Source organism: Melanerpes formicivorus, unplaced genomic scaffold (genome assembly GCF_026170545.1).
Source record: "Melanerpes formicivorus ecotype bairdi unplaced genomic scaffold, bMelFor1.0.p_v2 SCAF_29, whole genome shotgun sequence".
Taxonomy (NCBI): domain Eukaryota; kingdom Metazoa; phylum Chordata; class Aves; order Piciformes; family Picidae; genus Melanerpes; species Melanerpes formicivorus.
Window position 1 is genome coordinate 5,547,656 of NW_027142381.1, and position 26,710 is coordinate 5,574,365.

The 26,710-nt window shown below is 47.8% G+C and overlaps 2 protein-coding genes and 2 non-coding genes across 4 annotated transcripts; 1 reads left to right on the forward strand and 3 right to left on the reverse strand.

The window, feature by feature from the left end:
* Positions 1-636: 636 nt before the first annotated feature.
* Positions 637-8,270, reverse strand: CCT6A (chaperonin containing TCP1 subunit 6A). Its single transcript, XM_068154671.1, has 14 exons — positions 8,092-8,270; positions 7,708-7,771; positions 6,858-6,992; positions 5,437-5,610; positions 5,202-5,305; positions 4,435-4,545; positions 3,781-3,940; positions 3,448-3,530; positions 3,126-3,222; positions 2,182-2,329; positions 1,749-1,882; positions 1,542-1,644; positions 1,148-1,220; positions 637-991 (listed from the first exon to the last, which is right to left on the reverse strand). The coding sequence occupies exons 1-14, from the start codon at positions 8,223-8,225 to the stop codon at positions 919-921; spliced, it is 1,593 nt and encodes a 530-aa protein (XP_068010772.1). The 5' UTR covers positions 8,226-8,270; the 3' UTR covers positions 637-918.
* LOC137449491 (small nucleolar RNA SNORA15) lies at positions 4,681-4,816 on the reverse strand. The gene has a single exon (XR_010989404.1). It is a non-coding gene; the product is annotated as a small nucleolar RNA SNORA15 (small nucleolar RNA).
* LOC137449492 (small nucleolar RNA SNORA22) lies at positions 5,721-5,852 on the reverse strand. Its single transcript, XR_010989405.1, has one exon. It is a non-coding gene; the product is annotated as a small nucleolar RNA SNORA22 (small nucleolar RNA).
* Positions 8,271-18,933: 10,663 nt separating the features above from the next.
* Positions 18,934-25,009, forward strand: PSPH (phosphoserine phosphatase). The gene is made up of 5 exons (XM_068154672.1): positions 18,934-19,194; positions 20,280-20,414; positions 22,014-22,159; positions 22,968-23,116; positions 24,825-25,009. Exons 1-5 carry the CDS (start codon positions 18,974-18,976, stop codon positions 24,933-24,935), a joined length of 762 nt encoding a protein of 253 aa, XP_068010773.1. The 5' UTR covers positions 18,934-18,973; the 3' UTR covers positions 24,936-25,009.
* The last annotated feature ends 1,701 nt before the right edge of the window (positions 25,010-26,710 follow it).

The following is a 26,710-nucleotide window of genomic DNA, read 5'->3' on the forward strand; positions in this document are numbered from 1 at the left end:
TGGGTTTAGTCCTGGCTGGGAACTGCATAAAGCCCAGCCAGGGTGAGGGGAAAATTGATTTCAGGCTGTAGGAGCTTGTTCCCCTCCATAAAAAAACCAAACCAAATCAACTTTAACTCAACCCCCTCCTTGTGGCAGGCTCCATCTACAAAGAGGGTTCTAAACCTGGTCTGTCGTCCATGACCACTTCAGCACAGCAAGAATGGTGTTAAAAATCTACCACTGTGTTATGAGAACATGCAACAGCTCTCCCACCACACTGCAAAGCATTCTGCTGTCTCAACTTGCTCCCTTTTATCTGGGAGCAAGTACAAACCATGAAGCAAACAGCTTCCTCCCGATTGAGGACGTGAAACTGCAAGGCTGAAGCCAGGCTACTCCAGGAGCAGAGCCTGGAGCAGCCTTTTCCCAGCCCACTGCAGGAGCAGAGCCTGGAACAGCCTTTTCCCAGCCCACTGCAGGAGCAGAGCCTGGAGCAGCCTTTTCCCAGCCCTGCTGTGCTGCCAGGGCAATTATCTAAATGAGTAACAAAGCTGGGAGCCAGGAACTGCAGTCTGATGCCTGGTGGCAGCTGGGAGCAGAACGTTCCAGAACTTGGCCCGAGGAAAGTGAAGTTTTAAATGACCAACACACAGAGAGCACAGAACAGAACAGTTTATTGGGCAGAAGAAAAGCAACTTGAAGTTGGACACCTCAGTGAAAACAAAAATAAATAACTCCTTTTTAGAGCCAAATCTTTGCTAATATTTTGAGGGGCCGTGTTCACCAAGGAGGGGCAGCTGCTCGTTACAGCAGAGAGCCTTCTGTTGCTGGGAAAACCCCCTCTGGCCAAGCAGAGAGGGGCTTGGAGGAGATTTTTTGGGACCATTCCATGGGGCACTGCTGGAGCTGACTGCTGCCACCAACAGCAGAGCCAGCTCAGCCTTTAAGAGAGGACATTCCAGCTCGCATGATTTCATCCACCAGGAGAATGTTGCTAGCGATCACGGTGCTGGAAAGAGCAAATAAATGTGGTTAGAACATCCATCCTGACACAGAAAAATAGCACAGCTTCACTTCTGCCTTTGAAAGGCAGCTCCCTCTACAGGGGACCACTCAATTCCACATTCCTCTCTCCATTTTAACCATCTAACACTGTAACATTTACCATGAATGAAGCAGCTGCTTCTTGACATTGTAATTATCCCAGATTCCAGCTGCTGCAGCCACCATTGGCTCACCTACAAGAGAGGTAAAAGTCTTTGAATAACCAGTTCACACAGCTAAAAGCAAGACTCCCCACTGTCTGATGTATGATTTTGCTTGCTACTTGCACCCTGGTGTTAATGTGTGCTTTATCTTCACAGAAAGCTCTACCAGAGTGCATCTGAGTAGCACAGCACCCCACAACTGCCTACAGGGCACCTGCCACAGCATTCTGCACCACTGTCAGTGACAAAAGGAACAGCCTCCTGCAGTCACAGCAGCATTATGGACTCCTCATGGAGCTGAGCCATGAGAGTTTCCTGACAGCACATCACCCCATAATTTAAAGTTCTTACCAGTGTTCAGGTCAACTCCAATGAGCTGCCCTGACTCTGCATGCTCTGTCTGAACCTTCACAAGTGTTTCCTGGGGATCATAACCAGAGTTCTGAGCCAGAACCTTTGAGAGAGCAGAGACATGAGTTTATGGTGTTAGACTTCCAGCAGAGAAAGCAACAGGTCTCAGTATGCTTTAAAGCCACTTCACTCAGGAGCTCCTTATACCTTAGGAATGATGAGCAGAGCATCAGCAAAAGCTTGAACTCCAAGCTGGGCTCTTCCTTTTACATTAGGTTTATGTTTAACGAGAGCATTAGCTACTGCCACTTCTAGTGCCCCTGCCCCTGGGACCACACATCCTGCAGGGGAATAAATAACAGCACTGAGACTTCACAGTAAGCATTCCATTCATTCAGTCTGAACAGTTAACTTTTAATGTCATTTGATCTTTTCCCTCATCCTTAAAGACACCTTGTACAAGTTATCAACTACCTGTAAACTACAAGGTGTAAGAACAGGAACTAAAAAGCACTTCATGTTGGAACACACAGATTGGCATCCAGCTGCAGCAGGTACCAAGGAAGCTGCCAGAAAGTTGACCAGTCTGGGGAGTTTCAACAGCAGATCCTTAGCATCACTGAAGAGAGCAGAGACTCACCATCCTCAATGGCATTTTTAACAGCACGCAGACCATCCCTTACTGCATCCTTGATCTGTGTCAGTGTGTGCTTGTTGGGTCCCCTGATCAAGAGGGTGACAGAGCGGGGGTTGTCACATTTCTCAATGAAGGTGTACTTCTCTTCACCCTGGGAAAGACAAGGTGTGCACTCACCTCATGTATGAGCATACACATGTAACAAAGGAACACTTCAGATTCAGTTCTGCACTAACAGCCCTTCAAGAAGCAGCAGAACCTTGTTTCTGTTTTCTCACTCAGAATCATGGAATCAGTAAGGTTGGAAAAGACCTCAGAGATCATCAAGTCCAACCTGTCACCCAACACCTCCTGACAACTGAACCATGGCTCCAAGTGCCACACCCAATCCCTTTTTGAACACCTCCAGGGATGGGGACTCCACCACCTCCCTGGGCAGCACATTCCAATGGCAAATTACTCTTTCTGGGAAGAACTTTCTCCTCACCTCCAGCCTAAACCTCCCCTGGCACAGCTTGAGACTGTGTCCTCTTGTTCCTGTGCTGGTTGCCTGGGAGAAGAGACCAACCCCCACCTGGCTACAACCTCCCTTCAGGGAGTTGTAGACAGCAATGAGGTCTCCCCTGAGCCTCCTCTTCTCCAGGCTAAGCAACCCCAGCTCCCTCAGCCTCTCCTCACAGGGCTGTGCTCCAGACCCCTGCCCAGCCTCATTACCCTTCTTTGGACACCTTCAAGTCTCTCACTTGTACAGAAATTAAAAGCATAATATGGAAGTAACAGGAAAATGCACTGTGACAAGAGCAGGTATCCAGGTAACATTCACATACAAGTGGACACTGGGATGTGAAGTGCCATCAGCCTTTGGTCAGGCTCCTGTATAGCTCTTAAAGCACTTAAGGCCTCACTTGTTGCCAGCTCTCTGCAGCTGAAAGCCGAGCTGTACCTACCAGGGTGTATTCGTAGACAAGCCCTGCGTGTCCCAAGCAGTCAGGAGTGAGATCCTCCACAGAGTTCATGGCAGTACCACCACATGCAAGGGTCAGTCTGAGAGAGAACACATCCAGCTCAGCCCTTGCTTCGTATTAAGTAAAATGTAAGTCACCAGCATAACAACAGTATTTTAGCATGCAGAACACCACACTGCCCAGGCTTGGAACAGTTTGCTCCTGCTCCATGAAAGAGCTCTTCACAAAAATAAGCCAGACTTGACTCACTGAGTTTGGAAGAGCAAGTTATTTTACCCTCTCCTCCCTCTCCCTGGGAACTGACCTTTCCATGTTCCTCCTCTTCGCTCTCCGCAAGGCAACTATTCCTTCTTTCGCAAGTGCATCCAAGGAGAAAGGGTCAATTCCCTAGAAGCCAAGACAGTGACCATCAGGGTGAAGAAAATGCTAAACCCACCCTTCTCAGGCAGATGCTAACGAGGCAGTTCTCCCTCAGGCTCAAGGAAGATCCCAAGTCAGAACTGTAAGCATACATCCACAAGTCCGTTAGCCTACGCTTAGCTGTTTCTGCCTGAAGAACTGCACAACAGGAGTCACAAAGCTTGCCAAGCAAGCCAGCACTTCAGAGTAACTGTCCCAGTCAGTTACACCATCTCACCTTCTGGTTGATCACAACAAATCCTTTATCTGAGTCACCACAGACTCTTCTTTTCAAGTCAACAATTTTCTTCACTCTGTCTTCAATGAACTTCCTCTCTGCTTTCACCAGCTTCTCCCTCTCTTCAGCGCTCTTATAGAAGAACCCAGAGCTCACCTCTCTGAAGAAGAGGAAAAAAAGCAGTAAGAAAAAAACCCTCCTCTCTGCTGAAGAAATAGAATTGCATGTAAGGAGGTAATCCTTTCAGTAATGTTAGGAAGAAATCAAACCAAACCCAAGATCCACCCCCAAACCCTAGTTCAGAGCTCTCCCATCACAATAAATGAGGCACCACTAGAAACCAAGCAAACTCTAAAGGGTGTTTAGATGTTTGCCCTACAATATAGAATTCTGCTCAAGAAACAGGAAGGATTTCCAGCCTGTTTCATTAAAACAGAATAAACACCACTATGAAGCCTCTGTCTCTCAAAGACATTTTTCTCAGCTTCCTTTATCCAAAGGGAGCATCATCTCTGCTATCCCACCTTCTACACTGTCTGCCTCACTCTGGAAGACCCTGTGCAGTCCTCTCAGTCCTTATTTAAGCACACCTTCAGTTAAAGTCCTTTCAGACAGGAGCACTTCCTGCTCCTCACCCCTCTGCTGTGTACTCACGTTTTCTCATATTCTAGAGACACATTACAAGTAAGGACATAAGCATCTTCCACCCTCTTCTTCATGTCAGGATGACGAGCACCATGATCCAAAACCAGCCCCCTGATCAGCCTGAAAGATGAGAAAGCATCTCCTGTGTCCACACACAAGACACACATCCCACAGCACCCAGACAAGTCAGAGAATGCAAAGTGCAGCTGGTCCAACATCAACTGCCCATGCACTCGTGTTGGGAGTGAGCAATCACTCTGTACCCCTCTTCCAAAGGCATGCCCCTTCTCAGATCAGCAGCATGCCAACCAGTGTGAAAAAGGAGCTTGCTCTGGCATAGTGTCTGACTGCATTAGCTACTGAGGAAAGCTAGTGCAGAATTCGTCCATGCCACCAGGCTAAGTACACAGCTTAGGCAACATCCACTCAGATGAGCCCTGTTCCCATTTATCAAGTGATCTTTTGTAACAAGCAGAGACAAGCCTAGGGCACAAGTGAACCACAGACTTTATTCCTAAGACCAAACAGCATCTATTTAACTTTGGTATGTTAGACCCTAACCCGGTGTCATTCTCTGCTATTCAAAACACCTGTTAGAGAATCAAGTTCAGTGAGGGAGGAACTTCTGCTTATGCCTTTCTCTCACCCCTTCCCTAGTAACTTTCCCAGTGGTAGCTTTCAGCCAGCCAAGCTGTTCTAAAAAGAACACCACCCCCCCAGACTACTCCAACATCAGAGCATCACTGAAGTGAAGCTGAAGGACGCTCGTTACTTACGTTGTGTCGGTCTCTGATTTGTGCTTCATCTCCATGATCTCCACCATGTGGAGGTCAATGGGCTCCCCTGGCTTCCTGACTGTCAGAACAGAATCTACTACAGCCTGGAAGAGAGGGGAGGGGGAGGAAATAAAGCCTCAAGATGACCATTAGGCTTCTCTTCACTCAAGTTAACAATTCCAGGACTTTAAAGGCTGGAGCCCTCAACACAAGAGGCAAAGCCACGTACACTCACCTCTGTCAGGATGTCTGCAAGCTCACTGTGAACTTTAGTACGGAGGGATGTTCTGGCAACATCTAGCAGGGTCTCCCTGTCCATTTCCTTGGTTATTTTGACCTGCTCCAAGACTTCAAGAGCTTTGTCTTTTGCAATCTCAAATCCTTCTGCTACTATTCTAGGATGCAAACCCTAATGCAAGGAAAGAAGGAAAAGAATCCAACAGTGGAAACCAAAATGGTGTTTGTTTTTCCACCACTGCAGGTAACATCAAAACACAGGCAATTTGCATCCTACAAGGAAAATGTGCTGTGCTTCTGAATACATATAAAAGGAATGCAAATCCTTCCAATGCAGAGGAAAAGTACAGATTATTCTAGCACAGAACTGAAACCAAGAGCACTACAAAGCACCCTTGGGTGTTCACTGTGCAACATGACTGCCTATTCTGCAATCCAAAATATATCTACCAGGGAGGATCTCCTTGGTAGCATGCAAGCCAAAGTGTTTTAACTCTCACAAAAGAGAAGTAACAGCAGGCATCAAATAAAAGTTACAGCATTCACAATATGTGGGTTTGATTTTGGACAACTCTTGAAGTCCTCTTCTCCCCATTGTACAAGTTCTGTGCTGCACTTACTTCAGGCAGATGACTTGGGGGTGCTGGTGGACAAGAAGCTCAACAGGAGCTCTCAGTGTGCACTTGCAGCCCACAAAGCCAATCAGATCCTGGGCTGCATCAGGAGAAGTGTGGCCAGCAGGGCAAGGGAGGTGATTCTCCCCCTCTACTCAGCCCTGCTGAGACCCCACCTGGACTACTGCCTCCAGTTCTGGAGCCCCTATTACAAGAGGGATGTGGAGGTGCTGGAACGTGTCCAGAGAAGGGCCACAAGGAGCAGAGTGCTGGAGCACCTCTCCTATGAGGACAGACTGAAGGAGTTGGGGCTGTTCAGTCTGCAGAAGAGAAGGCTCCGAGGTGACCTCATTGTGGCCTTCCAGTATCTGAAGGGGGCCTACAGGAAGGCTGGGGAAGGACTTCTCAGGGTCTCAGGTAGTGACAGGACTAGGGGGAATGGAATGAAGCTGGAGGTGGGGAGATTCAGGCTAGATGTGAGGAGGAGGTTCTTCCCCATGAGAGTGGTGAAGCCCTGGAATGGGTTGTCCAGGGAGGTGGTCAAGGCCCCGTCCCTGGAGGTGTTTAAGCCCAGGCTGGATGAGGCTCTGTCCAGCCTGATCTAGTGTGGGGTGTCCCTGCCCATGGCAGGGGGGTTGGAACTAGATGATCCTTGTGGTCCCTTCCAACCCTGAATGATACTATGATACTATGATTCATTTTCACCTTTGACTCACAAGCATTAAGCATCAAACAAACCAAGCTGAATGGTCTCATATGAAGCTTTTAACTTCCCCTCCCCACAAAAGCACTACTGCAGACATACCTCAGAAATATAGAGGTCTGCCTGCTTTAGAAGCTCCCCAATGATCAAAACATTTGAAGTGGTACCATCTCCAGTGATGTCATCTTGTGCTGTTGCTACTTTTGCTATCAAGGAGGCTGTGGGGTGTTGTATTTGCTAGACAAAAATAAGAAGGAGAGCAGTGAGTGTTACAGCACTGGTACAGGACACAATCTGAAATCAGCTACACAAAGCATTTAAGGATCCGCTGATCCTTTTATGATGTCAATTCATCAGGTTCCAACTAATAGTATCAATTAGAAACAATCACTTTGGCAGTAAGTTGACTGAATTAATCCATGTAACACTATTCTCCACCCCCGATTATGCATCTATACTGGGTGCTGGACACTGCCAGCATCCAGCACCGTAGGGTGCATGGCAGGATGGCACCACTGCTCCTGTAATCTTCACCCCCACGCTGGGGAAACAGTGATATAACCCCAGACTGCACAGGAAAGTGGTATGAGCTGCATTCATCACCCAGATTTAAACACTTTGCAGGCCATGTGGCCGTGGCGAACTCTGCCGCCTATGACCTGCTCAAGCACAATAGAAGAATGCTTCCCATAGGCAAAACAGTAGGTGACAGAAGTGCCGTGTTGCCTTTTAAATTGCCAGATTAGCACATAAAGTGCACACGACGCCTACCAAGCCACGCTTAAGTCTTCCACCTTCCTCTCAAGGGCCATTTTGCCCTCAATGTGCAGGGCTGAATATTACAGGAATAAAGGATGGGGGCGTTAGGGAACGCGGTCCCCCGCCAGCCACCGGCAAGGCCAGCTCGCTCCTGCCTCCCCGAACACACCCGCGGCGGCCAGAACCAGCTCACCATTTCCTGCAGCAGCACGTTGCCATCTTTGGTCAGCTTGATGTCTCCAGCCCCCGACACCAGCCTGCGGGCGAGACAAGGCGAGTGCGCCAAGGCGGGCGAGACAAGGTGGTGAGCCAAGGCGGCAGAGCGGCTGTCCCGGCCCCGCCACACGTGCCCGGCCTGGGCCCGCTCAGCTCCCTCTCCATTCATTCAGCCCCGCCCGGCCCAGCGGCCTCTTTGTTCCCCAAAGCACAGCGGAGGCAGGATCGGCGTCCCGGCCTCACAGCAGCCTTCTCCCGCCTCTCCCCACCACGCTTCCCCTCAGGCTTAACGGCCGCCCCTGCGGCCTTGCCTCCCATCCCCACCCCCCACCCCCACCGGGAGACACCGGAGATCCCTCACATCTTCATGGTGCCCTTGGGGCCCAGATTGGTCCTCAGCACATCCTGGAGCCCGCGGGCCGCGCTGATATTGACGGCCAGCGCGGCCTGGGCGCGGGCCACCTCCGCTTTGGGGTTGAGAGCCTTCACCGCCATAGTCGCCGCTCCGCTCCGCGCTGGGTCAGGCCGCGCCGGGGGAGGGCGGGGACAGAGAAGGCCACGCCTCGCTGCCCGCCCCTTCTAGAACACTCCGGGGTGGGTGTGCTCCCATTGGCCAGCGACGGCCCCGATCGCGTCTCCATTGGCTGCACCGCCTGTCGCTCCCAGCGGCCGGCTCCCGCCCCGCCGCGGTGGCTAACGGGGAGGGGGCGCTGCGGCGGGCAGCGGGTGTTGCTGCCAGGGCTGATCGGTGTGCGAGTGTGAGCGGGGCCTTTGAACGGGCATGGTCGGGCGGTCGTTAATCCCATCCGCTCATGTGACAGACGTGCCCCGGCAGGTTCCCAGAACCGTGAGAATAACTAACTAAAGCGGATGATTTAACGTTAGATCGATAGAATTAATAGTTAAACGATCCGGCTTAATCATCAAAATAGTTCCTGGTAAAAGTTCACAGTCGAGGTTAATCAAAACTCGTCATTTCATGCAGAAGATGCAGCGTGGGCTGATGGGGGCCTGCAAAGCCACTGCAGTGTGGCCCTGCATGCCCGGGGCTGACTGAGCTTTCCGGGGTCCTTTCCGGGGCTCTCAGCTGGGATGATCTCTCCTGAGGTCTGGCACAGGCTTCCTGGGAGGTCTGTGGAAGGAAAACAGAATTGTGAAGTCAAGGCAACTGTGATGGGTGCTGGCTTGCCAGGTTTGGCTCCCAAATGGAACACAATTGACAGTCTCCTTTGAGAGGAGATTGAGAAGAGAGCTGCTGCCCTGGTTCTCTGTGTGCACCGAGTGCAGGCTGTGCCAAGCCTGGCTCCTGCATTCTCCTGTCAGGGCCTGGAGCACCCAATGCCCATCTTGTGTATCTGAGGACACAACCCTGTTGGTAAATTTGAGGTATTTCATAAGGAAGATGCCTGTCCTCAGAGTAATCATGGCCTGTGGCTGCAGAGGTGTGCCAGGGTGATCCAGGCCAAGTGGTTGTTGGTGTTCCTGCAGCCTTTCTGCTCCAGAAGATGCAGAGGGCAATGGCTGTCCACAGGCCAGGACTTCCCCAGTGCATTGAACAAAGAAGGCAGATAGGCATCCCAAAAACTCATCTACCAGCTGTTTGCATGGCACAGGGTAAATCTTCACCACTCCATCCCACTCTTGGCAGCAGGGAGTCCTGGACACAACCCTGGTTGCTGGGCTGCAATGAGTCACTGTAGCAGTGCCTGGTACCAATGCCTCAGGCTGTTCCAGTAGTAAGTCAAAGCCAGTTGTTGGCTACAGTTTTGCTGCAGGTGTTTTGGGGGAGCCTGACTGAACAGTCAGTGAATGTGAAGAGTCAGGGCAGACCACTTCTGGCAGCAGGCTGTGGCATCTGCTGGGAATCTGTTCCGCTGCTTTGGATGAAGACCTCAGGGTTTTGGGCAAAGCACCATCTTGTGCAGGAGACTGTCCTGTGTGGCCTGTGAGCTGGACTTGTCAGGTCTTGAGGTGACAACTGTCCATAGGCTTGGGTTTCTGTTTTAAAACGTTTTAGATGGAATTGGTGTGTGAACATAATACCACAGAAGTTTGGAGCCCTTTAGTTGAGCTGAGCAGTGCATACATCTTGTGAAATATTTGAATGCTGACTCTTTAGAGGCTGGGCTTTCTGTTCTGCTACTGTTATCATTAGAAATAAACATTAAATATTGCAAAATGCAGGGAAATACACTTGGCACTTAATATTTGGGTCTAGGACTCTGTTAATGTTTAGTCTTCACTTTTATTGGGATGCTATCAGCCAGCTGAAACCATAACAAACCACAGCCCTGAGAGGCTGCAGTGTTAATATTTGAGGTTCCTAGATGCAAAGTTAAAGACACCTTGAATCCCCAGCTCTGGATTCTGTAGCAAACAGGTCACACACAAATATTTTCCTATTGCTTCTCTGTTTTGGTGTTGCTTCGAGGCTCTCTCTTTCTCAGGGCTGTTCTCAGCAGAGGGCAGCCTTGGCAAACCCATAGGCACACCACTGGGCACATGGCATTTTCTATTTTCCTTGCTGCTGTTCTGTGGCTCCTGTGGGTGATGTCCTGTAAAAAAAGCAGGAATTACCCACCCTAATCACCTGCAGTGTGTGGGGCTGGCTGTGCCAGCAACATGGCCATTCCCCAGGCAGGTTCAGGTTTGTGAGGGAATTACTGAAGGAAAATAAAGCAGTTCTGGGAAAGTCTAGCTTGAATTTTAGATGATTTGGAGGGGTAAAAAAAAAAGCAAGCCATTTTCACAGGTATTTTAGTCTTCCTTGTAGGTGGTCTCCACCTTTTGTACAAATTGAGAGGTCTCATTCAAGGCTTAGATGCTGTGTTTGTATTGGTGGCCACACATCCAGCTGAACTCTGTTTTTTTCACTCCTGAACACCCTCTTAAAGCTCCCATGCAGACCTCTCTCTCTGCTGGATCCAGTGCCTGAAAAGAGTTATTTTTATGGCACAGTAACATTTCTCACTCTAATTTTCACACCAACCCCACATTTTCCTGCATTTTTCAGATGTCAGGACAAGCTTTCCTTATTTTGTTCAGTCTTAGTTGTAGCTGTTGAACTGTTTTGCATGCTTGTTTCTAATGTGCAGTAATAATTCAGGGCAGATGCTTACTGGGCCTAAGCTGTCCTCTGAAATCAATGGATTTCCAACACATTGCACAAGATGAGAATTATTTTAACTGAATTAAACCCAAGGTGTCTGTTAAGCTAAGCAAAATAAAGGGAATATTCTTCCTGAAGCAGCAGCAGTTCTCTTAAGTCAAATCATGCACTGCTTATCTTGGCAAAAAAAACCCCACCTCTCTGAGGTTCTCAGTAAAAGGTGTTTTCTTTCATCTTTATCAGGATCAGTTTTCATTTAACCTTATTCACAGAAGAGATTTCTAAACCTGTTCCTAAAACACACCACCAAAATCACAAACAGGAGCAGGGGGAACAGTTAGCCGTGGGACCAGTTGCACAGCAAAAGGGGTTTGGTACCAGCTCTTCCTGACACAAGAAATTGACTAACAAATGGTTGACAAATGGTAATGAACTGAGAGTTTCTGAAAGACATCCCAGGGAGGAGAGCCACATAAGGCTATTACTGGTTTTAATTAGTGCTTGTAATTTGGAAAGGCAACGCTGAGAGAATGGCAGAAGAATTGTGTGTGCATCGACTGTGACTGCTGCATCCAGTGGTGCAGAACAGTCTTTCAAGGCAAGCAGCAGTCATAAGACTCCTATCACAAGTGAGTGAAAGAAGCTAAATCAGCTAAATCAGGGTTCCTTGACCTTGAACCAACTGACCAGCTTCACAGCTCTGGGCCAGCAGGCTCCCATTTCTAACCCAGTGGCCCCAGCAATGCCTGAGGGAACTCTTGTGGGATGCCAGAACACAGGCACGGACAGGCCTGGCAGTGTTTCCACTGCTTTTGACAACACTGCAATTGAGGAAACAAAAGAGAGCTTTCTCACAAGGAGGAGTTTGCCTTTTTGCCTTAAAAGCTTTTGGTGAATTCTGATTTGATTCTGTGTGTGCAACACTGCTTGCTCTGATTTGATTCTGTGTGTGCAACGTTGCTTGCTCTGATTTGATTTTGTGTGTGCAACACTGCTTGCTCTGATTTGATTCTGTGTGTGCAACACTGCTTGCTCTGATTTGATTCTGTGTGCAACACTGCTTGCTCTGATTTGATTTTGTGTGTGCAACACTGCTTGCTCTGATTTGATTCTGTGTGTGCAACACTGCTTGCTCTGATTTGATTTTGTGTGTGCAACACTGCTTGCTCTGATTTGATTCTGTGTGTGCAACACTGCTTGCTCTGATTCTGTGTGTGCAACACTGCTTGCTCTGATTTGATTTTGTGTGTGCAACACTGCTTGCTCTGATTTGATTGTGTGCAACACTGCTTGCTCTGATTTGATTCTGTGTGTGCAACTGCTTGCTCTGATTTGATTTTGTGTGCAACACTGCTTGCTCTGATTTGATTGTGTGTGCAACACTGCTTGTTCTGATTTGATTCTGTGTGTGCAACACTGCTTGCTCTGATTTGATTTTGTGTGTGCAACACTGCTTGCTCTGATTTGATTGTGTGTGTGCAACACTGCTTGCTCTGATTTGATTGTGTGTGCAACATTGCTTGCTCTGATGCAGAGCACCAGCTGAAGCCAAAACACTACTTTTGAGTGAAATGACTCAAAATGCACTCCTGCAGTCAACTCCCAAAACCTTTCACCTCATCCCCAGTGAAAGAAAACTGTCTCTGCCGTGCCTCTGATTTCAGGCCAAGAGCAACTCTTTTGACTGCTGCTGCTGCTGCTCAGAGCCCCTCCTCAGCTCTCTCCCCTCACTGGGGCTCTGCGTGGAGCGCCTTTGCCAAGGGCCGTTTTGTTCCCCGTGCCCGTGGCACAGGCTGGCTGCCCGGTGAGCCAGCTCCCCATCACCTCGGTCTGCTGCCTGCCAAGCCAGTGCCTACCCAAGCGGCGAGCGCCCCGCACTGGGCCTGAGCTCCTCCCCCGACGTAGGCAAGGGAACACCTCTCCTCCCTACGCCTGTCAGCGAACAGCTGGACTTCTCTGGTTACATGTGTGTAACCTTTAAAAAAACCAACATCCCGGCTGCCTTACTCAGCAGATTATAAAAGAGTGATTTCCAAAATGCGGCTTGCTTCCAGATCAGCCCGTGCCGTGCTGTTGATGTGACCGAAGGTCTCAGCTGATCCCTGCTTTTCTTGTGCAGCCAAGAGGTTTGCAGCAGCAGCAGCCACGGCCGGTACAATACTGTAAGTCACTGGGAGCACTGGGTTTCTTTAGTTGTTTGGTCTGGTTTGGTTTGGTTTGTTTTCTCTCACTTTGGAAGGGGTTGGAGTTTGGTGTATCAGATCCAGACCACCAGCTTTTCCTAGCACAGAAAAAGAAGAGTGTCTTCTGCTGGGGCTGTGCCTGTGCTGCCCTGCAAGATGCAGCAGCGAGGTGGTGCCTGGTTTGTAAGAGCGGTGTGAATGAATGATGCAATCGTGCAGGGGGGACACATCATCATATGGTCAGGCAGGCAAGAGGGGATTGGAGGGTTGGGAGGTGTATGTCAACATCCAGCATCCTTCTACCTCTTTTCAACCACTTTTCAGAAGGTGCTTAAACTAATTCCCTGTTAGGCACTGCCGTTCAGGTGTTAGTGTACAGCTGCCAACAATTCATCTCTTGACTTGCAGGTCAAGGTTTGTCTTACCACCTTTAAAAGTGGAACAGAAAAGCAGGAGTGTGAAGCAAACTGAGCGAGGTTAAGGACTGAATCTTTCTGTTCTCACACTGAAAACCACAGAGGCTCACAGTGAAGGATGGATGGGTTGAACTGTTCCAGAGTGCTACTTGCAGGGATAAAACCAGTCATAATTGGCTTAAATATAATTAATCTCCTTAAATGCCCCCCCTGTTCCTCCAAAGCTTTCCAACCATGTTGCTAACACTGAGAATTAAACCTCAGCACAGAAAAGCTTCATCACAACATTATTCCCATTTTCCAGACACAGAACTAGAAACAATGGGGATTAAACCAATACCATGGAAACACCCCCTGTGGGCAGTCTTACAGGCAGGATCATTCCTGTAGTGGGAACAGGTCCTGAGGAAAGTTTCAAGAACTGTTTTCTCCAAATCCCTTACTCCAGGCAGCAGTTTCCCTCCAGTGCAACAGCAAGAGCTGCATTTCTGTTCACCTGACTGCAAGCTTACTCTGCTGTGGGGATGGGCCTCAGAGTACCTCAGCAAAGTGCTCGCTCTCCCCCTGCCAAATGGCAATCAGAAGTACCAGAAACTGTTTGCAAACTAAGATATTCCTGAGTGGTGTGTTCAGACAGATGTTTTAGGGAACATTTGATTAAGATTCACTTGAATCTTCATTTCTTTTTTTGCCACGGCTATAAATAGGAACAATGCAAAGGAGCAGCATGGCAGCACTTTTGAAAGCTGGCATCTGCTAACAAGTGAAGTCTGGTCACAATGGGGATTTTGAGATCTTGTCAAGGCTTTAGCAAACCAGACCAGAACACAGCTGGAGTTCTGGGTATCAGTTGCTTGCCCCTCTCAGTTACGCGGAGCAGAAACTGCGGATGTTTGGTTTTCACAGTGCGGGAAGTGTCCTTCTCTGGAGGGTCAGCAAACAGAGGAGGTTTCAGTTGTTTTCCTTTGGCATGTGGCCTTACATAATTCCTGTGCTTGCTGCTGTGACTCCACCCTCTCTGTTACAAAACAGAATAATTACCTGTGGAAATGCAAGTAGGTTTTTTTCCCTCCAAATGGCCTAATGAAGTACTTCACAGTCTGGAGGCAAGGAGGAGGACACAGTCTCAGGCTGTGCCAGGGGAGGTTCAGGTTGGATGTTAGGAAGAAGTTCTATACAGAAAGAGTGATTGCCCATTGGAATGGGCTGCCTGGGGAGGTGGTGGAGTCACCATCATTGGAGGTGTTCAGGAGGAGACTTGATGGGGTGCTTGGTGCCATGGGTGAGCTGTTTGGGTGGGTTGGATTGGTTGATGGGTTGGACACGATGATCTTGAAGGTCTCTTCCAACCTGGTTTGGTTTATTCTAATAAAGGTTTAAAGATCTCACGGGAATTCCACTTTTCCCTTGTGATTTCCTTTTTTCTCCATCTTTAGCTCATTTCACCCTACCTCTCTCTCCCTCTGTCACTCTTTTTACCCTACCTCTCTCCCTCTGTCACTCTTTTTACCCTACCTCTCTCCCTCTGTCACTCTTTTTACCCTACCTCTCTCCCTCTGTCACTCTTTTTACCCTACCTCTCTCCCTCTGTCACTCTTTTTACCCTACCTCTCTTCCTCTGTCACTCTTTTCTCACATCTTCTTTGCCCACTGTTTCTTCTCTTCCCAATTTCCTTCCTTTCAGCCTTTCCTCACTGTATTTTGTTTAGAGGCCTGTCGGAATGTTTGCTGCTTGGATGCTTTTCCAGCATGCAAGTACCAGGATAGGAATGGGTGACCTAGCTGAAATTCAGTGGCAGAAAGATCAGGGATTTTTCTACCCAGGTTTTTTCACATGGAGTGAGAACTCATTTTTTTGGGTGGGAGTTTCTTTTTTCTTACCATTTCATTAAAGCCATCAGATGCCCTGTATCTCAGAGTGAGTCATTAATCTCTGCCAAGTGTAGAGGCCTAGACCACTCTGAAAGAAAAAGTTGCTGTTCCTCTATTACAGCTATTAGAGATTTGTCCATAGAAAGGTTTTACATAGTTCATGTTTACAGGTGACACCTACTTGTGGACAAGCTACTGCATCTCTCCTTAATTTCCTATGTGCACTTCCCCAGAGGTCAGTTCTAGGCAGCTTCCTGGTGGATGCCATGCCAGGATGGCCCAGTGAAAATATAGGAGGCAAGGGAGGGAGCAGAATGCCTCCTGCTTGTATTTCCCCCCTTACTCAGTCACAAATTGCCTTATGTTCTCATCTATGTTTAGGGCTGGGAAAAACAATTCACAAGTTAGTGACACTGGCATGTTCCCATCTGGAATGGCATTTGCCAGCCTCAGGAGCTGGTGGTGATCCCTGGAGCTCTGCCAGCATGGGCAGAAGAACCTTATTTCATTCCATGTGAACCACCTGTAACTCCTACCTTTACCTTTCCTAAGAGGAAAACTCTCTGCAATAGCTGAAGCTTCCTTCACAGGTTCTCCTCTTTGCTCATTAGCTTCATTAGGTCTTCATTAGCTCTTAGCTTCATTATTTTACAGTTCATCAAAAGTGACCAAAACCAGGTCTGTGTTTTCCAGGACTCAGTGCCCAGCTATGGCAGAAAGTGCAAAGACTTTAGCAGGTCACAGGCCAAGGGAGGTCAGGAAACACTGATGGTTTCTGCATTCCAAAACATGATTCTTCCCTTCCAACTTGTCCTTTTTGGCTGCTACAAACCATGGCTTGAAACTCTTTTGAAAGAATTATTGCATGGCATAAAGGAAGGACAGGGTTAATCCAAACCCTGGCTTCACAACTGGTATCTGTAATTCTTCCTCTAACTTATCTATTTGACCATCAAAGTGCAATGTTTAACACAGTGGTGGCCTTGTCATTGTGAGGAGTAGCCAAAAGGGAAAGGAGCACGGGAAACATGGAAACCAGAGAGAAGGAAAAGTTAAAGTCTGTTCCTTCCTGCTCCCAATGCATATTTGTAGCAGTAACAGTTTTCTCAGATTAAAGTTTTGAAGACCTGTATCCAGAAATGCATTTCTAGTATCTGAAGGGATCCTACAGGAAGGCTGCAGAGGGCCTTCTCATAAAGGTGTCTAGCGATGGGGCAAGAGGGAATGGTTTGAAGCTGAGGGAGAGTAGGTTTAGACTGGCTCTTAGGAAGAAGTTCTTCAATACAAGGGAGGTGGAACTCTGGAATAGGCTGCCCAGGAAAGCTGTGGATGCCTCCTCCCTAGGGATGCTCAAGGCCAGGTTGGATGAGGCCTTGAGCAGCCGAGTCTAGCTGAGAGGCATTCCTGCCCATGGCAGGGAGGGTGGAGTGGATGATCTCTAAGGCCCCTTCCAACCTAGGCCATTCTGTGATTTCAGGTTCTCACCAAGAAACCACATCATAGCATGGTGTCCTCACACAGTGACATTGCATCACTGTGTGGTAATGTTGCAGTGCAGCATGAGGCAATGTGAAGGCTTTGCATAAGAAGGAATCAGTATTGGAACACCGTGACGCAACCACAGTGATGAAATGAGTTTGTCCAGTAGAGCAAATCTTTACAATTGGCACCAAACCCACAGATTAACTTTTCTTTTGGTGGACTTTATAGTTTCCAATAGGCTGGGGGGGAAAAAAAATGAACACCCTGTCAATTATGAAATGTTAGTGGGTATTTTTGAATGTCACTGCACAAATCTGGCTTGGCCAAGGCCTGCCCTAAAATCAAAGCTCTTCTGCTCAGAAAAATCAACATCTTCCACTGGGAATATAAACAGTGCTCTGGAGCCAATGTCAAGTCAAGGCTACCACAAAGTCAACTTGGATTTCATATGTCACCTGTTCACCATGTGCTAAGTCTCAGCTCAGAGCCAATCTCTGTCAGAGGGAAGTTGTTTATGTCCATGGCCACTGAAAGGAGAGAGGTTTCTGTTCCACACCATGCTGAAGGCACAGAACTGTATTTCTTATATCTACAGTGCAGTCTTTATAGAGAAAAATTATCAAAGCCCACATGCTGTCTGTAGCAAACCATTCTTCAGTGATGCTTCTACAGCTAGACTAGAGCTTGACAGTATGTTGTGAGGAAAAAACCCTTGCTTTGATCATGAACTCTTCAGCTGAGGTCCCTCAGCGAGCACACAGCAGCCACCTCAGGAAGCAGCGTCAGTGCTTTCCATGTCTGATCCCTGGGTGACCCCTGTCTAGCAGTGAGCTATGTCAGTACCCATCAGCTCCTGTACTTTTCCACAACAAGCTACACAGTGATCATCTTCCCTGGATGGCTTTTGGATCTGGGGCTGCAAAGTTTGCCCAGAAATGGAAACATATTAAATGCTTTGTGGGAGCTTGAGTGTAAAACTTCTCACCATCAAGACTGACATGATATATAGGAGAAAACCAAATTTGTGAGAGGAAAACTGAAAATGAAGGTATATAACACAATGAAGAGATGTTTGATGGGGTTTTTTTTTTGCTGTCTTAGAAAAACAGGCAACCTGCTACCCAAATCAATGACCAAAGGCATGTCCTGAGAAACATCAAAGAGATCAGAAGAGACAACTCTGTGTCTCTTCCCTACAAAACTCTGTGAAGTGAGGGATGGAAAGCTGTTATTTCTGTCAGCTTGGTAAACAGTAAGGTCCACACTGAATTCCCTTTGAATTCCCTCTGAAAGGGTAAAGCACAAGCTGAGCAGGGTAGAGTAAGAGAATTACTCAGGGTGGAGTAAGAGAATACTTCATGAACACTTAGTGCTTCTGATCTGCAGAAGTGCTCAACATAGTTAAGTAGACAGACATAAAAGGGAAGAAAATAAACTTTTGTCAGGCATTGTTAGGGGAGAAGCTGGGTCATGATGATCATCTTAATGGCTTGAGTGAAGTTCTCCAAGCCCAAGACTTTATAAAAGACTACTTCTCAATGCTAATGGCCAAACTTTCTGTACATTCAGAGATGATGAGGATATTTAATTTCTATTAATCTGGACACAGGAAAGGATCTAACCTTTTAGGGACATGGTTCAGTGGTGACCTTGCAGTGCTGGGTTGAAGATTGGACTAGATGATCTTGAAGGTCTCTTCCAACTTCTGTGGTTCATGATTTAGGGGCAACCACTCACTGATATGTTTAAGATAGTTATGTCTACTGCAATCAAGCAAATCCTTAAGAGCTAAGTGTCTTCTGCTATATCCTGGAGCAACTAATTTGATGTAACAGACTGGGCCTGATGCAAAATCAGGATCCATTTGAGTAGTGAGGGCAAGATGAGACAAAGAACTGCAAATCCCACCCAGCACTTGGCAGCTGGATGCTTCAGCAAATGCCAAGTATTGCAACCTTGAACCCCATGTGAACATCAATGGGCTGAGCCTGCAGAGAGCAAATCAGCAACTGCCCAAAGCTCCACGGCCCACCTGTAATGTAATTTGAACATCAGTAGGCAGCAACAGCAGAGAGCAAATCAGCAAGCGAGCCAGGCCCCCACACCACTCGTGCTCTTTGATAAAAGCTGGCTACCAGGCTGCGCTCGTCCCTACTCACGAGAACCAGCCCAGCTGCACCAATGGCTCAAGACATAGTGCAGTACTCTCACTCAGAGAAAGACTTTATCTTGTCCCCATGCAGCAAGAAGCTTCCCAAAAGGATGGCGTCCCTCATGGAGTTGAAAGAGATCTTCCGCAGCGCCGACGCGGTGTGCTTTGACGTGGACAGTACAGTGATCAGGGAAGAAGGCATCGATGAGCTGGCCAAGTTCTGTGGAGTTGGAGATGCCGTGGCAGAGATGTATGTATATTTGCTCTTTACTTCCTTGCAGTAGGAGTGGGGAATAAGCATGGATGAGGTTAATCTGGGACAGTGAATTTGCTGTAGGGATTAATTCAGCTCCGTTGTAAAGAGATGATTGCAGTTTAAAGAAGGATTCTAGGAATAATGAGCAGACTGAATGCATCCCGAAGTAGCTGCTTCTGGAATCATCAAGCCACTCATGGAAACTACACATCAATTCCCCCAGTGTAAATTTCTTCAACAGGCTAAGCTCAGCCCTCGTCATTACACCTGGCTAAGCAGCAGCAAACCCTGTTAGGAGACAGAGGAGAGAGGACAACTCTTGTTAACTCTTCTCTCAGGCTGATCTTGTTCCCATTGAAGCTTGTAGCAAAAGTTCAGTTCAGAGAACAGCATCTGGGATGCACTTTAGCAGTACTGGGCCCAGTGGCTCAGATGGAATCACAGAGGGAGTGAAGCACTTTGCCTTAGTGGTTCTCCCAAGAGTTCTGAGCTGTGGCTGCTGCCAATCTTTTCTTTTACCAATCTTCTTCCTTAGCACAGATACGGTATAACCTAGAACAGTTTTGTTTCCTACCCTTGATAGAATCATAGAGTCAGTCAGAGTTGGAAGGGACCACAAGGATCATCTAGTTCTAACCCCCCTGCCATGGGCAGGGACACCTCACACTAGATCAGCCTGGCCAGAGCCTCATCCAGCCTGGGCTTAAACACCTCCAGGGATGGGGCCTCAACCACCTTCCTGGACAACCCATTCCAGGGCTTCACCACTCTCACGGTGAAGAACTTCCTCCTCACCTCCAGCCTGAATCTCCCCACCTCCAGCTTCATTCCATTCCCCCTAGTCCTATCACTACCTGACATCCTAAGAAGTCCCTCCCCAGCCTTCTTGTAGGCCCCCCTCAGATACTGGAAGGCCACAATGAGGTCACCTCGGTGCCTTCTTTTCTCCAGACTGAACAGCCCCAACTCTTTCAGTCTGTCCTCACAGGAGAGGAATGATCCTTGTCATTCTTCTGTAAGTGTTCTTGGGAGAAGCCTCGGGTTGTTTAGTGTCACTGATTTGCTTTGTCACAACCTAGGACCCGCAGAGCGATGGGTGGCAGTGTGACATTCAAAGCAGCGTTAACAGCGCGACTGGGGCTCATCCGGCCCTCCTACGAGCAAGTGCAGAAACTAATATCTGACAACCCACCCGAGCTAACACCAGGAATAAGGTAAGAAGAACTTGAAATGATCCAAGAAAAAACTCTGCCAAAAGCACAGGGCATAAATGAACAAAATGCTGGGGCATTAGTGAAGGCTCTAAGACCATCATTTAACTGCCTTCCTACTCCACTTCCATGCTGTGTACAAAGCTGCTATCGAGAGCTTAAAATGGCCTGAGTCCACCTCAAGTGCCAAAGCATCCATGGAAAAATGACAAGAGCCTTAGGTATGAACTGGCTTTTTGGTTGGCAAGCTCAGATTCTGGCTCAAGGATTAAACAGGCATGGAAAAGAATCTGTTCAGTCACATCTGGGTTTTGACAAGTGATGGAACTGGGAGGAGATCTAATAGCCAGTGTGAACTACTGGTTTGCTCTACTCTGCAATTCTATTACCTCTTTTTCAGTCACTCAGCTTAGGGGATCCATCATTCAGAGCCACCCATTCTGTACTGGTCTTTAAAAATCAGTTACAAAATCATTAGGGGAAATACAATTTCTATGTGTGCATTCAGTCATCTTTGGACTTGGAATAAACCTTAGTTGTTTAAAGTGAAAAGTGGGGTTGTTTTTATTTTCCTATTCAGATTTTTTTTCCCCCAAACAACTGAGAAGAATATCTTTTTGGTACTACAAACCCTGGCCATAGCTCCATGTCTGGAATGTTTTTAGTGCATCCAACAATTTCAGAAGATATTGTGCATTTTCTCCCCAAAATGAAGCACATGCTCAGCTTTTTCTCAAGGCATAGCTAGATGCAACTACAAAGAGAACATTGTTGGCTTGTTTGGAACCACATGATTTTCCTTTTCATTCCTTCCCTTTCTTCCTCCTTTTCTGTGTAGCCTGCTTTAAGCCTCCACTTTGCTTTTGAGTCTTTAGTGTTTCTGCTGTCACTGCTACCACTTCTACAGCTCTGCACTGCTGCATGCTGATCTTCCTGCTTCCAGAGCCAAGGCCCTTAAACTTTTAACTGCCTTCAAGCCCCATTGACATTAACTGGGTCCAAAACCTTTTTGAATCCTCTCCTGTAGCTGTTGCCCTCTTCTAAAGATGGCATCCATGTTCAGCATCTGAGGGACCAACTCTGAGTTATAAAGATGCTTACACTTTGCACACTTTTCAGCCTCCTTCTGCCTGCTGGTGCAGTGGCTTTATCTCCCCACACCCATTCCCTCACTTTTTCTCTGCATTATAAATTCATTTTCTTGATGCTGTTTTACTTCAGGAGAAGAAAAACTCTGACTTGTTGAAGAGAACTGGTGGTGGTGTTCACATCTGTCCACGTGAACAGCACAAAAATGTAAAGAAAGCATTTCTAGTGAGTGCTTGTTTCCAAGCAACCAAACACCTGCCTGCTCCTGGACATGATGGCTTTGTTCAGCTCTTCTCAAGCAAGGTGTATGCACAAACTTGCAAGAAAAGAAGGAAAAGCTTTGGGCAGCAGAGATGGATGGAGCTGGAAAGCAGCACACATCCTAACTGACCTGGAATAGCACCAAGTAGTGGGCAGCCTTGCTTAGAAAAGATGTATTTGAACTTTCCTTTTATCCCTAGATGCTGCCAGGCATTCCTGCTTGGTGACTGACTGACTGCTCTTTCCTCTCAGGGAGCTGGTGAGCAGGCTTCACGAGCGAGGGGTCCAGGTCTTCTTGGTCTCTGGGGGGTTTCAGAGCATTGTGGAACACGTGGCCTTGCAGCTGAACATTCCGACAGCAAACGTCTTTGCCAACAGGCTGAGGTTTTACTTTAATGGTGAGATGCCCTTAAGGTCTCTTTTCTCTGCTAATTAATGCCACTCTTTTGGCTCATGCTCTCAGACGCTGGGCTACAGGCTACTGTCCAGCCTGCATGACCTTGTCAGCAATCTAGCTAGCTTCAAGTAGGAAACCCACAAGACCGTACCAGTGAGTTCAGGTCATTTTCCAGAGGTGTGAAACAGAGCTGTCGATGGTTTTTAATTGCAAGCTGTGCCAAAGGTAACACACATTACAGCTGGAGAAACCAGAATTTCATTTCTCTTGCTCCTTCAAATTCAGAGAGTTTCTTACCTGCCTTCAGAGGCAAGTTTCCCTTTCAGTGACTCTGAGATATGTGTGGAGACCAAGGTACTTCAGTAGAGCTGCTCTGGACTTTAAGCTAGTGTGATCAAGCAGAACTCCAGTTAAGGAGGTTGTTTCTTATTCAGTGTTTCATACACTGTTTGCACCTCATACTGAATGTTGCTTCTGAAATGGTTACACCAGGATGGTGGGATCAGAGTGAGTGGGGATGGATTTGTAATGCTACCCACATAGGTTTTCTACCTTTCATAGAATCATAGAATGGCTTAGGTTGGGAGGGACCTTAGAGATCATCTGCTCCAACCTCCTCTCAACAATTTGCAAACATCACCTAAGACTTAGCAAAGCCCTAGTTTTTATGCTTACCTTCTAATTACTTTTTGGGGATGCTGATATTGTGAGGCTTATAGGACTGTGTGAAGTCAGCTGCTCTCTTAAGGCCTTAGGACATTATCCTTCTTCACGCTCTGTGTCTAACTTGGCCTTCCACCATGCTCTAGGAGAATATGCAGGATTTGATGAAACACAACCAACATCTGAATCAGGGGGGAAAGGAAAGGTTATTACTCATCTGAAGGAACAGTTCAACTTCAAGAAAGTAGTTATGATTGGAGATGGAGCTACAGACATGGAAGCCTGTCCTCCTGGTGTAAGTATTAAAGAACTAGAATTCTAAGTTCCTTTTGAGCAAAAAGGACAAAACAAAGTGTGGTTTAAGTTCTTTGTGGGACTTCAGGGAAGATCTTTAGCACTTCCCACAGCCTAAGAGATCTGTGTAGGTAGTTTTCCCCTAGAAAGCCTGCATCATGCAATGTTTGAGTGCTCTCAGTTCAGACAATCTCTAAGTCAGGTTGTTGGCTGGGTCCAGCTGGACTGTGTGACAATCTAGCAACCTGTCCCAAATCAAGTGATCTTACCCATCTGCCTTTCCCCTCTGTCCCCACAGCCAGTGCTGGCTTCTGTACAGAAGCCTTACCCTGGTTTTGAGCAATGATTTATGATGCTCAGCATGATGGTGTGGCATAGACCTGGTGCACTTTTGCCTGCTATCAGCCTAGCAAGAGGGTTCTTCTCACTATACAGTGATGGCACCTTTGAAGAGATCTGCCTGACAGAGTGATTTAAAAAGTCAATTAAAAGGCCACTTCTATAAATGGTTGTTGCACAGAGGACAGATCTTAACTTCATCTGCCCTTTTGCACCTTTCTCTAAATAAAAGTACCCCAGTGCCCTTTCTTCACCAGTGCTGAGGGAGAGATATCCCAGTGCATGGAGATGCACAGGAACAAATTCTAGGAGCTCCTGTGGTGTGAATTAAGACAGCTGGACCCTGCCTGTTAAATCCATGCACAACCATAGCTGTGCTTAATGCCTTCCACCCACAGGCAAAGAAAAGCAGCAGTGGAAATTTTAAACACTGTGCTTTCACTGCAGATGCTTTTCTGAGATGTAGAAATGATGATTGCTGCTGGTTAATGATTGAAGACAGAGTTAATGGTTACTGGTGGTATCTATCAAATGAGGTCAACAGAGTTAAGATAAACAGTATTAGGGATAATGGGGAGATGCTGCATGCATGTTCCAATGTTAACTCATTCTGGAATAGTAAAGCCTTATTGCATCACAGGAAAATCCCAGATCTGAACAATCCTGAAGATCTGAGGCACTTGAGAGACAACTTCCCTATGGGAGCAAAACTCTGATAACCAAAGTGGAGCAACATTTCACAGTTCTTGTTAATAAATCTGGACAAATAAACAGGGAAAGTAAAATGGGGAGTTCTGAAATCCAGCCTTAAACCCAAAAATGATTTGCTGAGAAGTTCCATCCCTTGCATGAAACTGCATTGAGTACCGGGTTCAGTTCTGGGCACCACAGTATAGGAAAGACATTGAAGGGCTGGAGTGTGACCAGAGAAGAGCAATGAGGCTGGTGAGGGGTTTGGAGGGCATCAGATGAGGAGTGGCTGATGGCTGAGGGAGCTGGGGTTGTTTAGTCTGGAGAAGGCTGAAGTGATCTTACTGCTCTCTACATCTACCTGAAAGGAGGTTGGAGTGAGGCTGGTGTTGGTCTCTTCTCCCAAATAAGCAGCAACAGAATGAGAGGAAATGGGTTTAGTTTGTGCCAGGGGAGGTTTAGATTGGACTTCCTTAGTGAGAGAGTGGTGAGGGGTTGGAACAGGCTGCCCAGGGAGGTGGTGGAGTTGCCACTCCTGGAGGTGTTCAAGAAGCTGTAGATGTGGACATGGTTTAGAGGTCATGGTAGCTGGCTTATGGTTGGACTCAATGACCCTGAAGACCTTTTCCATGATGATTCTATGGTTCTATAATATCTGTGTCCACTTTCTGTTTTGCCAGGACTGCTTCATTGGGTTTGGAGGAAATGTAATCAGAAAGCAAGTAAAGGAGAAAGCCAAATGGTACATCACTCACTTCGACGAACTGCTAAAGGAGCTGGAAGAACGATAAATTATAGTCACATCCTGTATTTAACAACTGTAAATCCATTATACATTGCCATTAAACAGCTATTTGTTTGCAAACTTGTGTTCTGCCTTTGGTTTTTTTAATGATTCTGGGTGCTGGGGACCTTCATCTCTGGCCTGAAACTCGTGCTGCAAATGGCACCGTTTGACTCAAATGTTTTGTGAGGAATGCGACCAGATGGAAGCTGATGAGGCTGTTAGGAAAGGTGGTGGAGTGGTCAGGTATTGGAACAGGCTGCTCAGAGAGGTGGTGGAGTCACCACCCCTGGGTATGTTCAAGAAATGTGTGAATATGGCACTTGGGGACATGGTTTAACGGCCATGGTGGCGTTGGGTTGATGGTTGGACTGGATGATCCCAAAGTTCTAGGATTCTGTTATGAGTGTTGGGAGGACAGAGCCAGGCTCTGCTCAGTGATGTCCAGTGATAGGATAGAGGGCAATGGGTGCAAGCTGGAGCAGAGGAGGTTCCATGTGAACGAGGCAATCCCAGGCACAAATCCAGGCTGGGCAGTGACTGGCTGGAAAGTAGCCCTGAGGAGAGAGACTTGGGGGTGCTGGTGGACAAAAAGCTCAACAGGAGCTCTCAGTGTGCACTTGCAGCCCACAAAGCCAATCAGATCCTGGGCTGCATCAGGAGAAGTGTGGCCAGCAGGTCGAGGGAGGTGATCCTCCCCCTCTACTCAGCCCTGGTGAGACCCCACCTGGAGTACTGCCTCCAGTTCTGGAGCCCCTATTGCAAGAGGGATGTGGAGGTGCTGGAACGTGTCCAGAGCAGGGCCACAAGGATGATCAGAGGGCTGGAGCACCTCTCCTATGAGGACAGACTGAAGGAGTTGGGGCTGTTCAGTCTGCAGAAGAGAAGGCTCTGAGGTGACCTAATTGTGGCCTTCCAGTATCTGAAGGGGGCCTACAGGAAGGCTGGGGAGGGACTGCTCAGGATCTCAGGTAGTGGTAGGACTAGGGGGAATGGAATGAAGCTGGAGGTGGGGAGATTCAGGCTAGATGTGAGGAGGAGGTTCTTCACCATGAGAGTGGTGAAGCCCTGGAATGGGTTGTCCAGGGAGGTGGTCGAGGCCCCGTCCCTGGGGGTGTTTAAGCCCAGGCTGGATGAGGCTCTGGCCAGCCTGCTCTAGTGTGGGGTGTCCCTGCCCATGGCAGGGGGGTTGGAACTAGATGATCCTTGTGGTCCCTTCCAACCCTGAATGAAACTATGAAACTATAAGGAAAAAATTTCCCACTATGAGGGTGACAAAGCCCTGGAGCAAGCTGCCCAGAGAGGCTGTGGAGTCATTCCAAACTTACCTGGATGTGCTCCCGTGCGACCTAGGTGATCCTGCTCTGGCACTGGGGTTGGACTGGATCATCTTTCAAGGCCCCTTCCAACTCCTAACATTCTGTGATTCTGTGTTCCTGTTCTGGTTGCTGCTTCTGGTTTTCAGGTTTTTGGGGTGTTGGGTCTTTTCTGCTGGGCTGGCTTCTGCATGCTTGGGTGGGGGGAACAGTTTTATTGCTGGTTTCTGCTGCTGCTGCTTCTGCATTTTGCTGTGCTTTCCTGCAAACAGGCTGAGGTCATTGTATCATTGCCAGTAAAAATCTTTATCTCAACTCTTTAGTTCAACCCAGAGGTTGTTGGGGCTTTTTTTGGTGTTACTTTCCCTCTTGTCTCTGTGTGGGGAGAGAGGGGCTTGTGAGAGCAGTTACCCCAGGACAGAGGCTGAGTGTTCCAATTCTCCTGCATCCCACCTCACAGTTCATA